At 45.8% G+C, this 19,461-nt stretch overlaps 6 protein-coding genes across 6 annotated transcripts; 2 read left to right on the forward strand and 4 right to left on the reverse strand. All coding sequences in view use genetic code 12, as the record gives it.

Moving 5' to 3' along the window:
• On the reverse strand, nt 1-4,483 carry DIURU_001052 (uncharacterized protein; the record flags this gene model as incomplete). The annotated part of the gene is made up of 1 exon (XM_034153554.1): nt 1-4,483. A coding segment is annotated over one exon (4,483 nt), but the record flags the coding sequence as incomplete, so codon positions are not given.
• Nucleotides 4,484-6,934: 2,451 nt separating this feature from the next.
• On the reverse strand, nt 6,935-9,028 carry CDC4 (SCF ubiquitin ligase complex subunit; the record flags this gene model as incomplete). The annotated part of the gene is made up of 1 exon (XM_034153555.1): nt 6,935-9,028. The coding sequence occupies one exon, from the start codon at nt 9,026-9,028 to the stop codon at nt 6,935-6,937; it is 2,094 nt and encodes a 697-aa protein (XP_034014076.1).
• A 558-nt stretch (nt 9,029-9,586) lies between these two features.
• On the reverse strand, nt 9,587-12,874 carry CDC60 (leucine--tRNA ligase; the record flags this gene model as incomplete). Its single annotated transcript, XM_034153556.1, has 1 exon — nt 9,587-12,874. The coding sequence occupies one exon, from the start codon at nt 12,872-12,874 to the stop codon at nt 9,587-9,589; it is 3,288 nt and encodes a 1,095-aa protein (XP_034014077.1).
• Nucleotides 12,875-13,082: 208 nt separating this feature from the next.
• Nucleotides 13,083-15,650, reverse strand: DIURU_001055 (U6 snRNP complex subunit; the record flags this gene model as incomplete). The annotated part of the gene is made up of 1 exon (XM_034153557.1): nt 13,083-15,650. The coding sequence occupies one exon, from the start codon at nt 15,648-15,650 to the stop codon at nt 13,083-13,085; it is 2,568 nt and encodes an 855-aa protein (XP_034014078.1).
• Nucleotides 15,651-15,882: 232 nt separating this feature from the next.
• On the forward strand, nt 15,883-16,662 carry DIURU_001056 (uncharacterized protein; the record flags this gene model as incomplete). The annotated part of the gene is made up of 1 exon (XM_034153558.1): nt 15,883-16,662. One exon carries the CDS (start codon nt 15,883-15,885, stop codon nt 16,660-16,662), a length of 780 nt encoding a protein of 259 aa, XP_034014079.1.
• Nucleotides 16,663-16,803: 141 nt separating this feature from the next.
• On the forward strand, nt 16,804-19,461 carry DIURU_001057 (uncharacterized protein; the record flags this gene model as incomplete). Its single annotated transcript, XM_034153559.1, has 1 exon — nt 16,804-19,461. The coding sequence occupies one exon, from the start codon at nt 16,804-16,806 to the stop codon at nt 19,459-19,461; it is 2,658 nt and encodes an 885-aa protein (XP_034014080.1).

Here is a 19,461-nt window from a genome sequence, read left to right on the forward strand (position 1 = left end):
AAGATTGGAATCCGGCACCTTTCACGATGTAGTTCATGTATTCGATCATGTGACCAACATGGTAAAGGGCAACGTACTCAGCATAGCACGTAGATGTTGCAACTAAAGGTTGACGCTTCAGTTGCCAGGCAATTGGTGAATTACCCTTAAGGTTGATAAGATAACCTCCAATACTCTTACCCTTGGATGGATAGCAATTGTACGATGCATCCGCATAAGCTTCAAGTTGAAGGGGTGCTCCCCAACGGTAAGTGAGTGAAAAATTCTTCAGTCCCTTGAGATACTGCAAAACTCGCTTAGATGCCTCAAGGTGGGCTTGGGTTGGGTTGTGATTGTGGCGACTCAACACACCGGTAGCAAATGCTAGGTCATATCTCACTGAATTGGTAGCATACTGGATTTTGCCCATCCTTGACTGGTATTGCACGATGCCAGTCTCATCAAGTAACGGAGAATCAATTCCTTCAAGTTGGAACCCAGGAGACATTGGAACTTTCAGTGGGTTTGCATCGTCAAGACCTTCTTCTGATACGATTCTATCAATGTAGTCCTCATGACTAATGTGAATACCTTCTTCATCAACCTTGAAATTCATCAGTAAGAACTTTCTCACAGGTCCAAGATCTTTCATTTCATAGACAGTCATCAATCGTTTCTTGAAGTAATTCAACGTGTCCATATCTTCACAGCAGATAAGAATGTCATCGACATAGAGTCCTAACTCAACACGGTGTCCATTGTAGGTAGTATGAAACAAACCATCTTCGGCATTGTTCTGTTTGAAACCCAAGTTCGTCAATGTTGCAATGACCTCAAGATTCCACATGAGAGGAGCCTGTCTAAGACCGTACAAGCTCTTTTGAAGAAGGAAGATTCTGGTTTTGTAAGGGAAACCGAGTTCTTCAAGCATTTCATCAGTGATGGCGTCGGGGAGTCTGATGTAAATTTCCCTGTCAATGTCAGCATTGAGGAAGGCTGTAGATACGTCCATGTGGTGAACATGCATATTTTGAGACGCCGCCATCGCAGTAAGAAATCTCACTGACATATACAGTATGACACTACTGTATGTTTCATCGAAATCAACACCNGCAGTAAGAAATCTCACTGACATATACAGTATGACACTACTGTATGTTTCATCGAAATCAACACCCATTTTCTGAAGATTACCGAGTGCAACTAACCGGGCTTTGAATTTCTCGATCTCTTTCTTACCGAGTAACATGGTGGTCGGAAGTACCTTCTTTCCTTTCGGCACTTCATAAACTGGTTTGATAGCATTCAACTTAATGAGTGACCCAAGCTCGCCTCCGTCCATCCCTATGGCAGCTTTCCATTGCTCTTTTTGAGGACCGTTCCAGGCTTGTGCAATGGTTGGATGTTTTGGGTCATGCTTCTTTGGATCTGTGGGACTCCACGGTTTCGGCTGTTTTGTCCCCTTTGACTTGTCACCCTCTCCCCTGGGCAGAGCAGGCTTAACCAAATTGACTGAATCCTCGTAGTCAGGGTCAGCACGCTTAGAATCACTATCCAGTGACAGTGGAGAGTCCACAGAGACAACTTCAATCGGCTTCGTCAGAATGTGTACCACGTCAGAGTCCGACCCATCAGAGTCACCGTCACGAGGGCGTTTGACATCACTTGTGGGACGAGGGGGACTCGGAGTTATCTCATTGCGGGTTCGTTTGCCTAGAACACTGTCTGAGGGTCGTAAAGGGGCCGGGGTGAGTGGTTGTTGGGAAGCGGACAGTGTGGCAGACTGTGACGTGTCAGGTGCGACTTGAGTGGTCGTGTCAGTACCAAGAGGGTTCTGAGGCAGCAGACGCGACAGCGACGCCGAGCCCAGAGAATGAGTCAGTGCTGGAGTAGGGTGCACTTCAGCAGGCCCATCAGAGGCAGACACTTCGGATGTTCGGGAGATAGTAGGCTCCCCTGCTTCTGACTTCCCTGTTTCTGACTCCCCTACTTCTGGCTCTCCTGCTTCTGACTCCCCTGCTTCTGACTTCCCTGCGGCGGAAAACCACTCAGCAGCAGATTCCGAAGTGGCGTCAGGTTGGACGTACTCGTCATCCGTCAACTCCCGAAGATCATAGCGAACATCAGCAAGAGAAACTTCAGTGGCAGACTCGGAAGAACCGGCTTGGTAATCAGGGTCAAGTGCAATATCATCAACCAGTTCGTCATCACTTGGCTGAGTGGATGACGCAGAGACGGGCGACTCTGGAGGGACTCCCAAGGTTTGAAGAAGCACGGGATGTGTACCCGGTGATGGCTGCGAGGGAGCTCTGGATGACAGCAGTGATCCGGACGACGAGGACACCGTAATGACATCATGAGGGTGCGTCGACGAGTTGTGAGACCGCACATCAGATTCAGAATCCATGGAAGTATCATCCTGAAAATCTGGAGATGAAGGGGCCAGTGTGAGTGCAGTTGACTGGGAATCCTCGATCAGCGCTGATGCCAGAGTCCAGATTTGAATAGGCATGGGACTGATACCAATTTGAGGAGCACCCCGACGGGGTGAAGCAAACTTGACGTAATCAGGGTTCGTCTTGAGGGGGAAAGACCGTTCATAGACCTTGATAGTGGGTGTGACAACCACATTGCCATCGTGGCAAGTCCAAACAAAGTCAGCACGACGAGTCATATCAGGCCCAAGGTAAACACCCTCAGCACCATGCGCCGAGAGGCCCTTATAATTCGGATGTCCCTTAGGGACGTCGCCCACAGCCTGACATCCAAATGTCCACACCTTGGGGGGTGTCTCACCAGTACGAAAGCGTTCCCATGGAGATTTCGACTGGTTCTTGAGCTTAGTGAGATTGACGAGGAGAGTAGCCATTCGCCACGAATAGGGCCACATGTACGCTGGTACACCACTCATGTGTCTGAGAGCTGTCTCCTTTTCACGTATAGTTCGAATAGCACGTTCAGCAGCACCGTTTTGAAACAGCGCATGTGCAGACGTTGGTTGAAGCCTTATACCTTCAGTCTTGCAGTACTCTTGAAGTGTCTTGTTGTCGAATTCTTTGCCATTGTCGACACGCAAACGTCTGATGCGATATCCATATTGACGCTCAATGTACTTAATCTGTTGTATAAGCTCGTTGGCCGCCTGAGCTTTCTCCAGAAGTATGACTGAGGTATTGTGACCAGTGAAATCGTCATGAATCACCATTGCCCAGCGATAACCTTGGGGACTGTCTGCAGATTGATGGGCAAGGTCAACTGAGAGACGTTCACCCGGCGCCTTTGCCGGATGTTTGCCCTGCTTAGGTTTACGCAGTGTAATCTTAGCAACACCACACGTCACACAGTTTTGTGAGATTGCATCTGCAGGATGCCCCATCCGATTATGCAATGTTATGGGATCAGTTGACAGGGAGTTGTCTTCAACAGTTTGACCGACTAAGTTATTGACATCACACATGTCTTCCAAGTAGCACACAAATTTCTTGTTGATGAAGACCTTATTGTTCACAATCTTGAACGGAATCTTGTCCCTTACAAGTTGAAGTGGTGATATAAGGTTGAACTTTGCTGATGGACATGCACGAGCATCTTTGAGTGTAATGCCGAGATTCGTAACAAGGTCACCAACCTTAGTGACCTTGATTGGTGCACCAGTAAAACTCTGAAGTGTAACGTTGTGCAGTCTAACATTGGTAAGGAGGTGAGTGTCAGAAATCACATGCTTCCTAGTTCCAGTATCCACTGCAAATGGTTTTGAGGGAGACTTGCTTACAGAATGATAGGTTGACTTACGTTCACTTGGTACAGACAGAGTAGACTGGGATTCTTTGGCATCCTCTTTAGCAGCTGAGGCACCGCCGTTCTTTTTCTTCGATTTACCCTTGTTTTCCTGAACTTTGTTCACAGCTGCCTTCCGACGTTCAAACCATGCCACCATTCTGTCAACATCAATCTGAGTAGGAGAATGGTATTCAGTAAGACCTTCAATGTATGCCTTTTGCAAACTGAGTGGCTGGACAACAAAGAATCCATTAAAGGCGTGACGTTCTTCAGGGGAAAGTCTTTCAACTAGTTGACCAATTTCCAACGGATACAAGGCGAATCGGGCAGTAAAATCTTCATAATTCTCACGATGGGCAACATATTTCTTCATGAGACTGACAATGTCATTTCTCCCAAAGTCTTTGATAATCAATGCTGCAACCCCTTCAGCATTCAATGTGGGCATCTTATTCACAATATCAGGGACAGTAACGTAATGTCTAAAGACGTGCATTATAGCAGTGTTAAAGGCATTAATAAGTTCTTCGTGACCCTCCTCTGTTTCTTCAGCGTGTCGACCGAAGGAGTATGCGGTGTCTCCAAATAACACCAAAGTCCAGTCGTGGACTTTTGTACCATATTTCCCCGAAATATGTTGATAGATGCCTTTCTTCCAGCTTTCGAAGTTGGCAGCACCTTTTTTCAATTTCGAGTCTTCGCAGAGTATCGAAATTGGGCTCATAACCTGTAGTTGAACTTGTTTCACAAGAGCCACACGCTCTTGAGGCGAAAACGCAAGCTGATTATTCATATGTAGAATAGGCTTTGATCAAGTTGTTTTCTTAGTGGGCTAACTAGTCCTATTTATGATAATGTTAACAATGGCTCCTATTTCAGTGTAGCGCGTTTGTCGTACGTACATGTAGTTCACTTATTCAGAGACATTCTACAATGTCCTATTGTCTTGAATAAGTAAACATATACTGAAATAGGCTTCATTGTTCAACAGAGTAAACACAACAGACACTGAAGTAGGATTCACTGTTCAACAGATAAAAATAAACGGTTTGCACCATAAAATTTGTTGGCTTTTGAAGTATATATAGTGTGCTTTTGGATGAGTTGACGTCAAATATGACGAAGTTGAAGCGATACTGACAAAACGGATGTAAAAACAACTGCTAGAACCATGATTCCTGATTTATAACAAATAATGGTACTCGAAGTATTGCTGATATTTTCTTCGATGGGTTGGGTTGACATGAAAAATGGAGATGTTTCAGCAATATCACTACCTTCCCATTATATGCAGGAGTTTTCACATATGCAGTGCTCAACCATATCGTGTTGCTGACGATTATAAATTGATGATAAGTCGTTTGTGTTTCCACCGCCATAATTTTACCACACTTCGCTAATAATCTTGCAAGTTTCATACAGTTGAAAGGGACATTCAAGCACCCATCAAGCTTTCTTGTCGATTCTCAAGATCATCCTGCATGTAGAGGCGGTATCTTCAACTCAGGCTGTCTCCATCTACAAAGCAGCCTAGATGAATACTAATATCGTGTCCATGATCAGCACAGTCTAAATATATGTGTAGTGTAATCAGAACATGTCTCTGTTTTTTTTTTTGTTTTTTTTTTGATTTTTCTTTTGAACAAAAAAAAGTTTTTTCAAAAAAAAAAAAAGGTTTGAAAAAAATTTGAAATAATTTTTGGAGCGCAATGCATTATGTGCAGAATATTATTGATTTTGTTTCAACAGGTCAAGAAGACATATCTCCTTACCATTTGATTTAGTAATCGTATTGAGTTCATATATCAAAGCAAAGTCATGTGTTTTCCCATGTCTCAAAGTACAATAACACGGCTGTTTTCCCAATTTTCACCACGTCCTGCATTTACGCAATGATACTGCATATAATGATAGGTGCATAAGTTGGAGGCCACAATAGAGTACACTACCACTGAAGGCAGTCGCCAATGCACAATGGACCCAGCATGAACGCACCAAACCGAATGAAGAAGTAATAACGGAACTGATGTTCCTCTTTTTTTCGGATTTTTGATTACGTGTCATGTGGTTTGTTCTTAGTAATTCCCAAGTTGAGTGAAATCGAAGCCGAAGCAGTCGAGCAGCACGTCTTGAACTCCATATACAGGATCGAGATAAATGTAGGACTCAACTAGCAGGGCTTTCTGTCTTGTGTGACGACGATCAAGTCAGAGCTAAGCGAGTATCATAATCTGTGGTCATGGTACTATGATCGAAGCAGTCTTTAAAAAGATATCGAGTCTACAACTTGTTCCTGGATTCACAATCAAACCCTGCGTATTCAATACTCATCTCCGCTGAATATTCATACGTTTTACAACTCCATTTAGTTGAATGTGAATATCACGACCGTAGCCTGCTTCAATCGAAAGTTGCGCGTAGTATCAAAAAAGTTTCCTTTTTTGCAATAAATACTTTCATACCTATTTATTTGATCTTGTTTTCATTTTCATTCTTCAAATCGTTACGATCGTCGAAGTCTTGGCGCTAAGCCAGCCTCAACGGCATTGGAGCAACTAATGATGATAATTCAACCCTTTGTGCCTGATTAGCTATGAATGGACGGAATTTGTTGCGCATTGTTAGGACAAGCTTGCTAGGTGGAGAAAGTTTCAAATGCCTTGAATCAGACCGGCAGTGGGTTTCTTTACATCGACCTCGACGAGAGTAGGACGTCATCCTAAGGATATGATGCAGACATCTAAAATGTTTCGGGGAGAGTGAGATGACTGCCTTTTTGGGGCATAGTAGTCTCGGTGCTGCTGAGAACCTGCCCGATGGTTCAAGATGTCTACGGGTGTTCGGTGAGACGCAGCCGTCGTGGGGGGCGTATCTTTGACCGGTTCATCGTCGCGCGCGGCGATACGTATCTCACACTTATTATCGGTATCAAATAATTATATATTCCAAATCGTTCGCTCAGCAGCAAGCGTACCTCTTTCAAAGTTTAGATTACTTAGGTCTATACAATAAGCGCAAAGTCGCTTTGTTGGGAGCCCTGGTCTGGAGGCTTGAGGAATAAGAACTAGCCCGAGCTTTGCATAATGAAGGGCTTTGATTAGTTATGGGGTAAACTCAATTCGCGATGAAATTTAAAGCATTTCCGTTTATGTTTATAGGATGTATTACTAATTCTCTAAGAAAGTACTTGGACATCTCTTTTGGGAGGTGCCGAGAAGTCCAAAATTTCAATGTAGGTTTCTTCTTGAGTCTCGTCACTGCTTACAGTGCTGATTCTTTGAACTGCGGCGACGCAACGATTTTGGTCAATACGAACTTGCCAAATGCCACCGTTGACACCACGTAAAAGATCTCGAGCAAACTTACCGGCTTTAACATCCCATAACTTAAGCATATGCAGCAGCCCACTTACCACGCGCAACCCATCATGTTGGAAACATGTAATCGCCAGGTTGTGACCTTCAAGTCGGGCCTTCATTTCGAATGTTTTCAGATTCCAAACAATTAGGGTAGAATCTGCCGCAGCCAGCACAAGGACTCCATCGACGAGATCAAGTAACCCCACAAGCTGTTGATGGCCTTCCAAGGTTTTGAGTAGACGTCCAGTCTCAATGTTCCACACGTTGATTGTGTTATCCATCAGTCCTGAGAAGCATATCTTCAGCTCAAAGTCAAGCGCTGTTGAGTAGACTCTTTCGGTATGGCCTGTGAGGACATGAACACATCTTCCGTTATCCATCAAGTCCCAGACTCTCACCGTCAGATCGTAAGAACCCAGAATGATAAGATTGCCCTTGCCCAGGACCAGTCTCACCAGTTTAGTGTGACCCATGAGCACCAGGATAAGGTATGGGTTATTGCTTTCGTGCAGGTCAAAAGTGGGGGTATCGTTATCCGGAACAGAGTTATCGCAGAGAGGTAACCGCCAAACATGGATGTTCATATCGCGTGAGCCAGTCACGAGAATGGGGAAGTGAGGGAATATAATATCCTCACCGCGGTCATCCTTGCCAATAACAGTCGGATGTATTATGTCAAGACACCGAATAGTCAGAGTGTGTCCTCGAAAAATGTGGGTGCATTTTCCAGTTTTGATATTCCACACACGTGCAGTGCGATCAGTTGAACCAGTTACTAAAGTGTCACCAGTGTATTTGAGAGCCCACACGCCACTTTCATGGCCTTCGAGAACCCTCAATAATCGACCAGTCTTGGTGCAGTAAATATTGATGATTTTGTCGTCGACACCAGTAATGATCTTTTCGTCGTCATGTTGTAAACAGGTGACCACTTTATTGCCGTGTCCTTTGACGCTTATCCGCCGAGGTTCATACGAGGGATCCATCCACCGGTTGAAGATGATACAACGCTTCTTGTATAGGATTTGGGCACTTGATATGTCACGCGGATCCTCAGACCATTGGCTTACCAAAAGGGGGTCATTAAGTTCAACGTCAACAGCGGCATAATTGGGAAAGAATTTATCCTTTATGAGCAAATCGATCCATATTTGCGGATTGTTGATAAGCTTATACCAACTTTTACAAACCTGTTGTAACAGTAGCAATGTTTTGTGGTCCACCAAACCCAAAATGTAGTGGGAGATTTCAGCGGGAAGGTTGCTGAGAATATCCCTTTTTAACAGTGACTGCATTAACAGTGCAAATGCACAAAGAGCCAGACGATGGGTATTTTGAAGTAATCGGAAGACCAAATGATTTTGATTATGAGGACTGAGATAAGTCAGCAACGTTGATATTTGATCAATAAGCTCGGCCTGAGTGGCGGGTAAATTGAACTGGTCAAGATACAGTCCCTCCAACACTGACAGCTTCGTTTCTGACTGTACCGGTGATGCGCTGGGCAGGGGCAAAGGAAGGGTGGGGACTATTTCCTCCATATCAGGGATGGGCGTCTGAGTGGGGGATTGCATGACTGAAGGTGTACGAGGGTCTTGGGAAGTCAGAATAGCGGTAGGAGTGGCAACTCCTTCCGCCACTAACCGCCGCTTGGGAGGGCGGGTCTCTGAGGATGTCAGCTCGCCCGGATCCAGCCCCACCATTTCAATATCGTCATCGGAACCGAGCACAACTCGGTCGCCGCCATGACGTCCTCGTTTACGGTCTCGCTCCCGCTCACGACCGTTTTCAAGCAGTAATCTCAGGTACTCCTTATGGAGTCCTTCCGTGAGACGGGAGTTGCCGTTATCCAACTTGTAGTCGAACCGCGCTACCGCGTCGCGAAGGGGGAACCGCGGAGGGAAGGTCATTTGCTTGTGTACCGTAACAAGAGTCTCTGGGGTTCGTAGACCAGAGTAGATGCTTTCGTGGACGTCTCCCCAACTAGTGTCAGCGATAGCACGTTCGCAAGCGCTGTAAACAAAAGAAAAACTTTGGTTGTGCGCATGCACCCCATGGCCCACCGAAGCGATTTCTAATGCGCGAGATTTCCCTGGTGAGGGGACGCCACCGCAAGCGAGTAACGTGATGCTACAAACGTGGTGACGAGGCGATTGACGCGTCCGGATGACGCGTCCCCGATCGAATCTATCTGACTAGTTGTTCTTATACGGTGGATTTTATCAACTGACGCGTCTACATGCTTCCTGGGCCCTGGAGTTGTTAGGGAGTGCGGTTTGGTGATTTTAGCGGTAAAACCGAGTCGTTAATTTGTGCCACTTTAGCCTCACTACTCAACCGAGTCGGGGCATTATGCAATATCACCTAAAAGTTGCTATTGTTGGCGATCTCGCGAAAGAGATATAAGCCCTGAGGCGGCTACTTGATCTAATCAACTCTATTCATATTATTGGTAAACTAATTACAGATTAGATGTTTTGGATTTGCACACCAGGTTCACCAGGGACGGTGCCCTCGATGATCTTGGGGGTAGCGGTGAACTCGACGGCTTCGCCGGTAACAACGTTGGTACCCTTCTTTTCACCGTTTTCGAACGAAATGATCTCAACCGAGTCAACGGTGAGCTTGTAGGGAGCGCGCTCAATGACGCTGATAGCTTGTTTAAGAGTGTCCAATTCGTCAAAAGTCAACTTACGGTTAAGCACAACTTCGGGCGATTCGGTGGCCAAACGACTCTTAAGGAGCGAGATGAAAGGCATGGCACGCTTCATGTCCTTGCCCACTCTTTCCTTGATCTTCTTGTTGTCGTCGATGGCGCCTTGCTCGTACAATTCCTTGACCAAGTCGACGTACGACGCTTGCCATTCGGGGAAGGTCAGCGATACGTAGACGGTGATCTTGACGGGCTTGGAGGCGTCAACATCAGCAGGCTTACCCTTCTTGGGCTTAAGCGCCACCACTTCGACTTCTCTGATCTTCCGCAGAACATCTCTCACGTAGTTCAAAGCGTCGGTCAATTCCTTGCTCACAGGCTTCGAGGCACGAGGGAAGTTGGTGTTGTGCACCGAAGTCTTGTTGCCCAACAAGTCACGGTGGAAGTATTCGGCAATGTGGGGAGCGACAGGAGCCAACATGAGTGCCAACGACAGGATGAACTTGACCACCAAGTCCTTGTGCATACCGATCAGCAGCGACACCGCGTCACGGTATTGGTCTCTAGCAGTGGAGAAGTCAAACAACCCATACTTGAGAGCCGCCTTGTAGTTGGTTTCGGAGTATTGAGTGTAAGTTTCCTCAATCAAAGCGTTCATTTCGTTTTCGAAAGTGACATCGAAGAAGTTTTCAATAGGGCCAGTACGGAGTTCATCGACCTTAGCCATCACTTCTTCACACCATTCCTTCAAGGTGGTCAATCTCAAAATAGCAGCGTTGGCGTTCGATTCGTCGAAGTTAGCATCTTCAACGGTGTCACCAGCATCAGCAAGAGCAATTCTCAGGGCGTCAGCACCGAACTTGTCAACAATTTCCTGCAAAGTCATGAAGTTACCAGTGGACTTGGACATCTTGGCGTTGTTCAACATCAAGTGACCGTTGGCACGGATACCTTGGGGCCAGAACTTCTTGGGGAAGAGAGCCACGTGGGTGTAAATGAAGAAAGTCAAGTGGTTAGGGATCAAGTCCTTACCCGAAACTCTCATGTCAAGAGGGTAGAAGTATTCAAATTCACGACGCATGGCCACCAATTGTTCTTCAGGGATATCGGTCTTGATGTCAGAGTAAGCTCTTCTCGAGAAAATGTAGTCAAACACTTCGTCGGTCATTTGCTCAGCCTTGATATTGAACTTACCCGGAGTCTTCCCGTAGTAGTCCGAGTGCAAGAAGTTAGCGATGGTGTAGTAGGCCATGTAGATGGTCGAGTCGGACAACGATTCCACCAACAACGACTCGTCCCAGGGCAACTTGGTACCCAACCCGAATTGACGAGTGACAGCCCAGTTCTTCAACCAGTCCAACACACCTTCGAAACCGTGTCTGGTTTCCTTGCTGAAGGTTTGCATCGAAGCCAAGCATTCAAGAGCTTGCGACTTCCACGAGTCTTCACCGTAGTCGATGTACCATTGGTCTTCAAGCGAAACCACACATTCGTCACCCGATCTCGAGATGACTAAACCTTCGGGTTCGTTGTAAACGAAGGCGTCACCCGAGGCAATGAGGTCAGCCTTAACCTTAGGCTTGGCTTCTTCCACCTTGAGGCCCTTGTAGTCGCCGTAAATCATGGTACCGTTGTAAAAACCTTCCTTGTACGCCATCTCCTTAGCCTGAGCCAATTGCACCAGGTCCTTAGGCGATTGAATCTTAAGTTCCTTGATCAAGAATTCGGCACACTTGTCACCGTACTTGTCAGTGTGGATGAGAGGCTTGATCTCAGTCTTAACCCAGTCCTTTTCGATGCCGTAGTATTCAGGCTTGTTGGCAAGTTCTTGCGAGGTAATGAAGTCGTCAGGAGAGTCCAGAGGCACACAAGTGACGACACCCGTACCCTTGTTGGCCAACACAGTTTCCATAGGCAACACTCTCAAGTCAGAGTATTGCGACATGGGGGCGTCGATCTTCGAACCGATAAGAGTCTTACCGTTAATGGTCAACTCAGGCTTGTAAACACCTCTTTGGGGAGTGATACCTTGGAAGGACATGTTCTTGAAGGCACGTTCAGTGGTGATGTAGTATTCACCGTTACCGGCGTCAAACACACCGTAGTCGATCTTAGGCGAAACGAAGCAGCACGATTGACCGTACATGGTTTCAGGACGAAGAGTGGCGGCAACAAGGTACACCTTCTTGTCGTCAGTGGAAAAGCCGGCGTCCTTAAGCACGGCGGCAGCTTCAGAGGCGAATTCAGTCACCTTGATCTTGATACCAACGTATTCTTGAGGGTTGACACCTTCACCGGATTGACGGTCGTGGTCCAAACAAGCCTGGCCATCCTTTTCCGAGTAGATGGTGTATCTTTCACCGAACTTGATCTTACCACAGTCACGCAAACGGTTGATTTGCCATCTCACAAAAGCGTCGTAGTACAAGTTGGCATCGGTGGTGACGAACGAACGTCTCCAGTCAACTCTACCACCGAAGTTGGTAACGTGCTCTTCAACAAGGGGAGGGAAGTACTTGAGCCAGTAGTCGGGATCGGCGAACTTGGCGACTTCTTCACGCAGCAAACCCAATTGCAACATGATTTCGAATTGGAACTTACCACGGCCTTGCTTAGCCGCAGCCTTAGACTTCTTAGCCTTGAACTTAGTGGGGTCGACCTTGGCATCGGGTGCGGCTTTAACTTCCTTTTCCTCTTCTTCATCTTCAGCGGGGGCACCAGAGAAGTCGGGGCCGAACATTTCAATTTCCCGCTTGATCTTGTCGGCGGCGGCCTTGATGGGCATACCGGTGCAGTGGAAACCCAAGGGGAACAACGCCCGCTTACCGTTCATTCTTTCGAAACCAGTGGCGAACTCAACCTTGGAAAGAGTGAACGAGTGACCAGCGTGCAACACACCGTTCATGTAAGGGTAGGCCATGGTGGCAAAGTGCTTGGGGTGGTCTTTGCGGACTTCGTCGATATCATCTCTGGGGTCTTCCTCTACGGTGACGGCATCAACTTCAAACAACTTCTCATCCTTCCAGATTTTCTGGTACTTCTTCTCGATCTCGACCAACAAGTCTCTCCGGTCGGTCTTTTCGAGGACGATGGGAGCACTCATATTGAAACCTGGAGCTGCTTAGCGATCCTACTGAAAAGTTTTTAGGTAGCGCGCCTGGTGAGTCACGTGGACGGACCGTTACCGGGGGCTCGGTTATCGGTGGAAATGCGAAGGTTTCGATCTACGAGAATCGTGTTCCGTTTTGGTCATTGTGTTGTGATTATGTTATTGAAGGGGGTATTACCCCATGACTAATACTAAAACTGCATCAACGCTTCCGCTTTTGGAGCGATGGAGGAATCATGCTCTTTGGTTTCGTTTCAGCGGATCGTTTAACTGACTTAGTTAACAAGTCAATGTCGGCTTTAGATACCACCCTTGCCGTCTCACCCAGCTGCTGAATTTCTTCAAGAGCAGGGGCTAAAGTGAATTTTCCTGCTTCAGCAGGAGACTTGAATTCAACGAGAGCGGCGTGGTTAGCTGGAAATATTTCCACTTTGGAAATGTTGTAGCCCTTTTCCTCAAAATACGCCGCTATTTGGTCTATAGATAGACTTGAGTTGACACCAGTAATCCCAACAGTATTGGGTTCACGGAATTCACGATACAGGCGCCCAACACGAGTTACGTGGATATTGCGCCCGTGAAATTGCGTGTCGTCTTTACTGAGAGCATTAGTTGCTTGATCGGGGTCCTCAAATATGACAATCGCAATGCCGTCATTATGGTGATCTTTGCGGCGGTTTTTGTTGACTTGAGGTATTACCACGTCCTTAGATGAGAAGAACTCGCGTATTTGACTTTTGCTCACTTCATATGGCATATTCGACACCCGCACTTTGCAATCAGCGTAAGTGGTGTGCCGATGCTTCACGCTGGGATCAGAAATTGCTACTCCCAACTTGAATTCTCGATTATTCTCCGAGAGCATATATCCGTTGAATTTCGTTACAGCTTCGTTTGCCGAGTCAGCTGAAGTGTATTCAATGTAGCAAAAGCGGCGTTGCTTTTCATGCGTTTGATTGGGAAATCTAGCATCAACAATGTTGCCCACTTGACCGAAGAGGTCAACTATGGCTTGCTGGCTCATTCGAGGTGGATAATTGTAAACATAAACCACGCTGAGCTGGTGGCGCTCAACTGTCACCACTTCGTCATCAACAATCTTTTTGTCTTTGGTTAAAGCAGCTAAGACAGATCGTTCACCTGTAAGCTCAACAAACGCAGCGTTTTCGTTGATCACAATATTCCTAATGGTGCCACAATCTGCGAATAGCTTTTTAACCAGCTTTTCGTTGGTTATGGGACTAACCTTGACCATGTACCATTCCCGCAGACGCTTCATATCGGGATTCTCATAGTTCTTCTGCTTCTTTGTGGAAAACAGCTCTTTCTTTTCCTCTTCCTCATCATCTTCATCGTCTTCTTCTCTGTCCCGCTTTTTGCTGGGTCTATCCTCAATTGCACCCTTGACTTCTTCTCGATACAATGAAACCTTCTTCATTTGAGCATTGGCCTTGAGCACAGCGTTACGATAGTCCTGAGAGTTTCCTTGTAGTTGAACGTGCTCTAACCATGCTTCGATTATGCCCTCAGGCCAATCCATATCAACGATGTTAACAGCTTGCTCAAAGAAGGAATCAACGTGTGGCTGTCGGTATATGCGAAAACAATTTATAGCAAACATCCACACTGAATGCTGGTCAGGGAATTGCTTCACCATCGCCTCAAGAATTTGATAGGCCTTTTCAGACTCACCGATTTCGTATAGGATGGTGGTTGCAAGCTTTTCAACGGAGTGAAAGCCGTCATTGTTATGGTCAATTGCGTATTCAACGAAGCTGAATATGTCTTGAAGTAATGAGGAAAGCTCAGACTTGTCGCCACCATCGATTAGGTGTTTGCGATGCGACAAGATTGCTTGAGCAACTATTTTCCACTGATCATAATCCACTTGAGTCATGAGCCGCAGTGCCCGATCATAGGCGTAACTGAATGTTGTGTTTGAATCAGCAAACAGATCACAATTACGGATATATTCGGCGTAAGGAACTGGCAGATCAGGGAACAGTCGGATGAACCGTAAAAGTTCCAACTCCAAATTATCAGGCTTCAGGTAAAGAAGGTAAATGTAAGTGAGATACATCTTGAAGTCGTAACCCTGTTCAAGAATGTAACGTACAAACGGGACACGCAAATCATCCAACAGCGTACGATATCGATTGAGAGTTTCGAGGTATTCTTGCCATTTGGCAGGAAGATCAAACTCAAACTTTTCGTAGTAAGGCAACTGCTTCTTAGTTTTCGCATACACCTTGTTTGCTTTAGTCATCTCCGATTGATAATCATCTTTGAGATTGGTCAGCACCCATTTCGACAATTCCGAAAAGGACTCGTCAAGACCCTCATGAGGAGCTGATATCATGTCCCACAATATCTCCCGGTGATCCGGTTCGTCGGCCACAGATAAAATTTTCAACCAAAGCTTTCGGGCATTTTTGAAATCGGCCTTGGCCACGGGCACTGCCCGCCTCCAATCTTCGGTATAGTCAAGGTAGTCAACCCAATAGCGAACACTTGGATAATCTGCTATTACAGCTTCATATACGTTGCCAATCAATTCCGGTTTGTATGTTTTGGTATCAATTATCCAATCGTCAATCTCACGAGTTGTGGGAAGAAATATCATGTTATAAGTCGTTCGGGCAGCTTCAAGCTCGTCCCATAGCTGGGGCAATTGTGACTTTAGGCGTACAATGAGCTCGCGGTGAGATGCCCGATTGTAAGGATCCTGAGCAAGCTTTGCCTTGGTGGCATTGAGCTCCTCTTCAAGCATGGGGCATTTGCTGTGTGGTGGTCGCCGTTTATCGCGACTCAATCGTTTGCGGGCTACGAACCAGAGTAAGCCGTACACCTTTTGTGAAGTTATATGCTGAAAACCTAGGGACTTTCAAACTAGTCCATCAGTCGAGAAATCAGCATTATTGACTTGATTTGTTGTCGTGTCAGAATTTTGTTTTTGATCTCACTATAAGACGATTCGCATCGGTTGAGTTAACATATTTGCGATGGATGCAAAGGCATATTTGGAGCTGTTCGGGTGGAAGAATGGGGAAGCGCTACAGAAAGGGGGGATAAAGAAGCCTATTCTTGTCAAGCACAAGAAGGACACCAAAGGTTTGGGTGGTGACAAAAAGGATGCCGATACCTGGTGGGAACTGTTGTTCGATGGCACCCTCAAGAACCTTGATGTCACCAATACTCAAAGCGGCATCTCCATCAATACCAATAAGGAAAAGGTTGCCGATGATATGCGGAAAAAGACCCTGCCGTTATACCGTATGTTCGTCAAGGGTGAAGGTTTGAAGGGTACGGTTGGGGTTGTACACTTGACCAAGAGTAAGAAGATTGATCGCGATGACGTTGCCAAACAGATGGATCTGGTTTTCCATTTGACAGCAAACGAATCCAAATCAAATGGAAGCACCAGAGATCTGAAATCTCTGGAGAGACGAGATCACAAGGAAACCGCCGACTTGGTTGAGGAGAAAAAGGAGAAAAAGGAGAAGTTGAAGAAGAAGGACAAGAAGGACCAAACGGAAAAGAAGGAAAAGGAGAAGAAGGAGAAGAAGGATAACACCGAAAAGAAGGATAAGAAGGAGAAGAAGGAGAAGAAGGATAAGAAGGATAAGAAGGAGAAGAAGGAAAAGAAGGAAAGGAAGGAAAAGAAGAAGAAACCAAAGGACAAGGAAGACAAGAAGGAGAAGAAGAGTAAAGATCTGAAATCGAAAAAGCGGAAGTCCGAATCCGATGAGCGACCATCGAAAAAGTCTAAACTCCGTTCTTAGGTTTTCATCCCCTTCATCACTCCCTGCATTAGATAACAGTATTTATAGACACCCCTTATAGTAATACAAAGTAACGACGCGTCCCTGTATACAATTACATTGCATAGATCGCGGACGAGACACAGCCCATCCACACTGTTGATGGAACGTGTCAAGGCACGTCATGCCTTGGCAATATTGTTGATTTGGGGGCTCTTTTACCGACCTCTGTTGGTACTCGCAGCCCTTGTCGCCGTGGTCGCGGTGATTGAAGCTGTGGCTTTCACTAAAGTCACTCAAATCAATCTTCCTCATGCAAAGAAGTTGAAAATACATTATGATCTCCCCCAATCATTTAACTCGAGTCTGGTCAAACCTAATGAGGAGCTCGTGTTCCCTTCATATCCACTATTATCGCAGGAGGTTGAGGAGTTTATCAATTACGTCTTGAAGGAGTTTGTCTCAGGTTGGTACAGCATCATCAGCACTGACGACACGTTTGAGAGATGCGTGACTTCAGAGCTACACACCATCCTTCGCAACTTACATACCAGTCTAAGTGCAACCCAGTACTCCGACTTGATAATAACCAAGATAGTACCCGCCATCACCACGCATTTCAAGCGTGTCGTTGAAGCCGAAAGAGTGTCTCAAATGCTCAACACTAATATCACACAAGCTTTTGGGGAGATTCATCCTGGTGTTTCTACTGATTCTGTCGATGGTGAAAATCATAATGAAAAGTCATATTTGCGTGGCAGGGTCCAGCAACTCCTACCCAAGCTTCTCTCTGAACAAGAATCAAATCCTCTAGTTCGGACATTTGTTACTGAACTTTTGGCTTGCACCATTTTGACACCAGTGGTAAATGCCATGAGTGATAGTGACTTCTATAACATGACTATGTTGAACATCATTGGTAATAACTTGAAACACCAAGAGAGAGTAAATCAATTCAGGGCAGCATTGGAACATCATACTTTGCATCACGGCAATACACCTGGTGACCTACACAAAGGCTCGATGTTTGCAATCAGCGAGCACACTGACGCTAACTCATTTCAGCATATACTTGATATCGTCTCAAAGACCAGTTCGATTGAAGAGTTAGACTTAATCCTTCAACTGACGGAAGCTCAGCTTAAGCTTGCGCGAACTCAAAGTGTCGTGGCACGTCTTTGGCAATTACAGGAGGCAGTCAAGAAAAGACGAAAATGCATCAGCTCTCCAGAGTTCGCCGATGTTATGCTGAATCTAGCATACCTTGAAGCATTTCGTGCTTACCTTGTCAAAATAAATCATGATCGCTATCTTCAGATTTGGGAGTTCATCAGATTGCAGCATGAGAAAAATGACGAGTCTTCATCCGAAAGGGATGACGATAGCACCTCCGAAATTGATGTGCTTTATGAGCGGTTTCCAGAGTTGTCAACTGTGAATAGCACGGGGTCATCTCTTTATATTAAACGCTCAGAAGTAGAAGCCATCTTGCTTGAAGACTTTGAGCAATTTCGTGACACCGACGGCTACAGAAAAATGTTACTGGTTAACCCTGAAGTTGTGGAAGCGGTTGAGATTGCATTGACTCAGATTATGAATGTTGATGATGTTAACGATTCACTTGTTAATTATGATAAGTATGAAGGAGACGCAGCTGCTAGACTTACTGGGATATTTGAAGCGGAAAATAGTTCTGCTCAAGAGCAAGTTGATGGCCCTTTGTTGGCAGCACCTAGCAATCTCAAGTTGGCTCAAGAAATCTCAAATATCGGGTTACAAATTGGGAAGCTACAAGATCAGATAAGTGTGCTTGAGCCATTGCTCCGTAAAGCTCAACTTACCCAGCACACTAGTGAGATCAAGGTGTTGCAAAAAAGTAAGGCCAGTTTGGAGCGAGAGATCAATGCGTTGAAGTTGCAACGTCACCAGTACATCGTTCAAGAAAATGAAAACCTGTTGCATGGGAAAACTAATGTGTGCATTCCCTCATATGTTATTGAGAATGAAAAGGGTCGCGAGTACGTTATGTACATCATTGAGGTACAGAAGTTGAGCGGCGATCAAATCCTGGCAGGATGGATGGTTGCGAGGCGATTCAGTCAATTCTACAAATTGCATGAATACTTGAAAGCTCACTATCCCTCAGTGACATCAGTCAAATTTCCTAAGCGAATGGTAGCGACGCTCAAGCAAAAACAATTGGTAAATCAACGGAGAAGACAACTTGAGAGCTATCTTCGCGAAGTCATAGAAGATACTAATGTGTGTGCTGATCGGGTATTTCGTCTGTTTTTGTCAAACGAAACTTTTGAAATTTCGAAAAGTGAGGAATTCGTTTCTACGTGTGAGGTAGACTTGAACTCGATGACGTCGTCATATGTGAAACCGATAACCAATCTATTAACGACTGTGTTTGGGTTGAATGATGGCTGGCTGCGGGGGAAAGCAGTAGTAATAATTGTCCAGCAAGTCTTTGGTACTACTGTCGACAAATTAGTCAATCAGCAAATTGACTCGCGCTTACGTCAGCCTCAAACATCCGTCGATGTGGTGGCGGCTCTTAACCGAATTGTTTTTCCTGGTGGCAAATTTCGAAGTTCCCCCCCTATACGTCTGGTTTATGAGCGTGCCGAGACGCGCCAAGAATCGAGCGCAATTTTCAGAGCGTTCATCCATCAGACGTGCGATAGCATTTTCGGTAGCTCTAAAAGTGCCTACGCTGCCGACAAGCTTTTTACAATGATCCAACACCCAACACTCAACCGCCATCTCTTGTTCACTTTGCTTGATATTGTGTTTGGGGAAGTGTTCGGCATATAA

Source organism: Diutina rugosa, assembly GCF_008704595.1.
Source record: "Diutina rugosa strain CBS 613 chromosome Unknown scaffold30_size158152, whole genome shotgun sequence".
Lineage (NCBI taxonomy): Eukaryota > Fungi > Ascomycota > Pichiomycetes > Serinales > Debaryomycetaceae > Diutina > Diutina rugosa.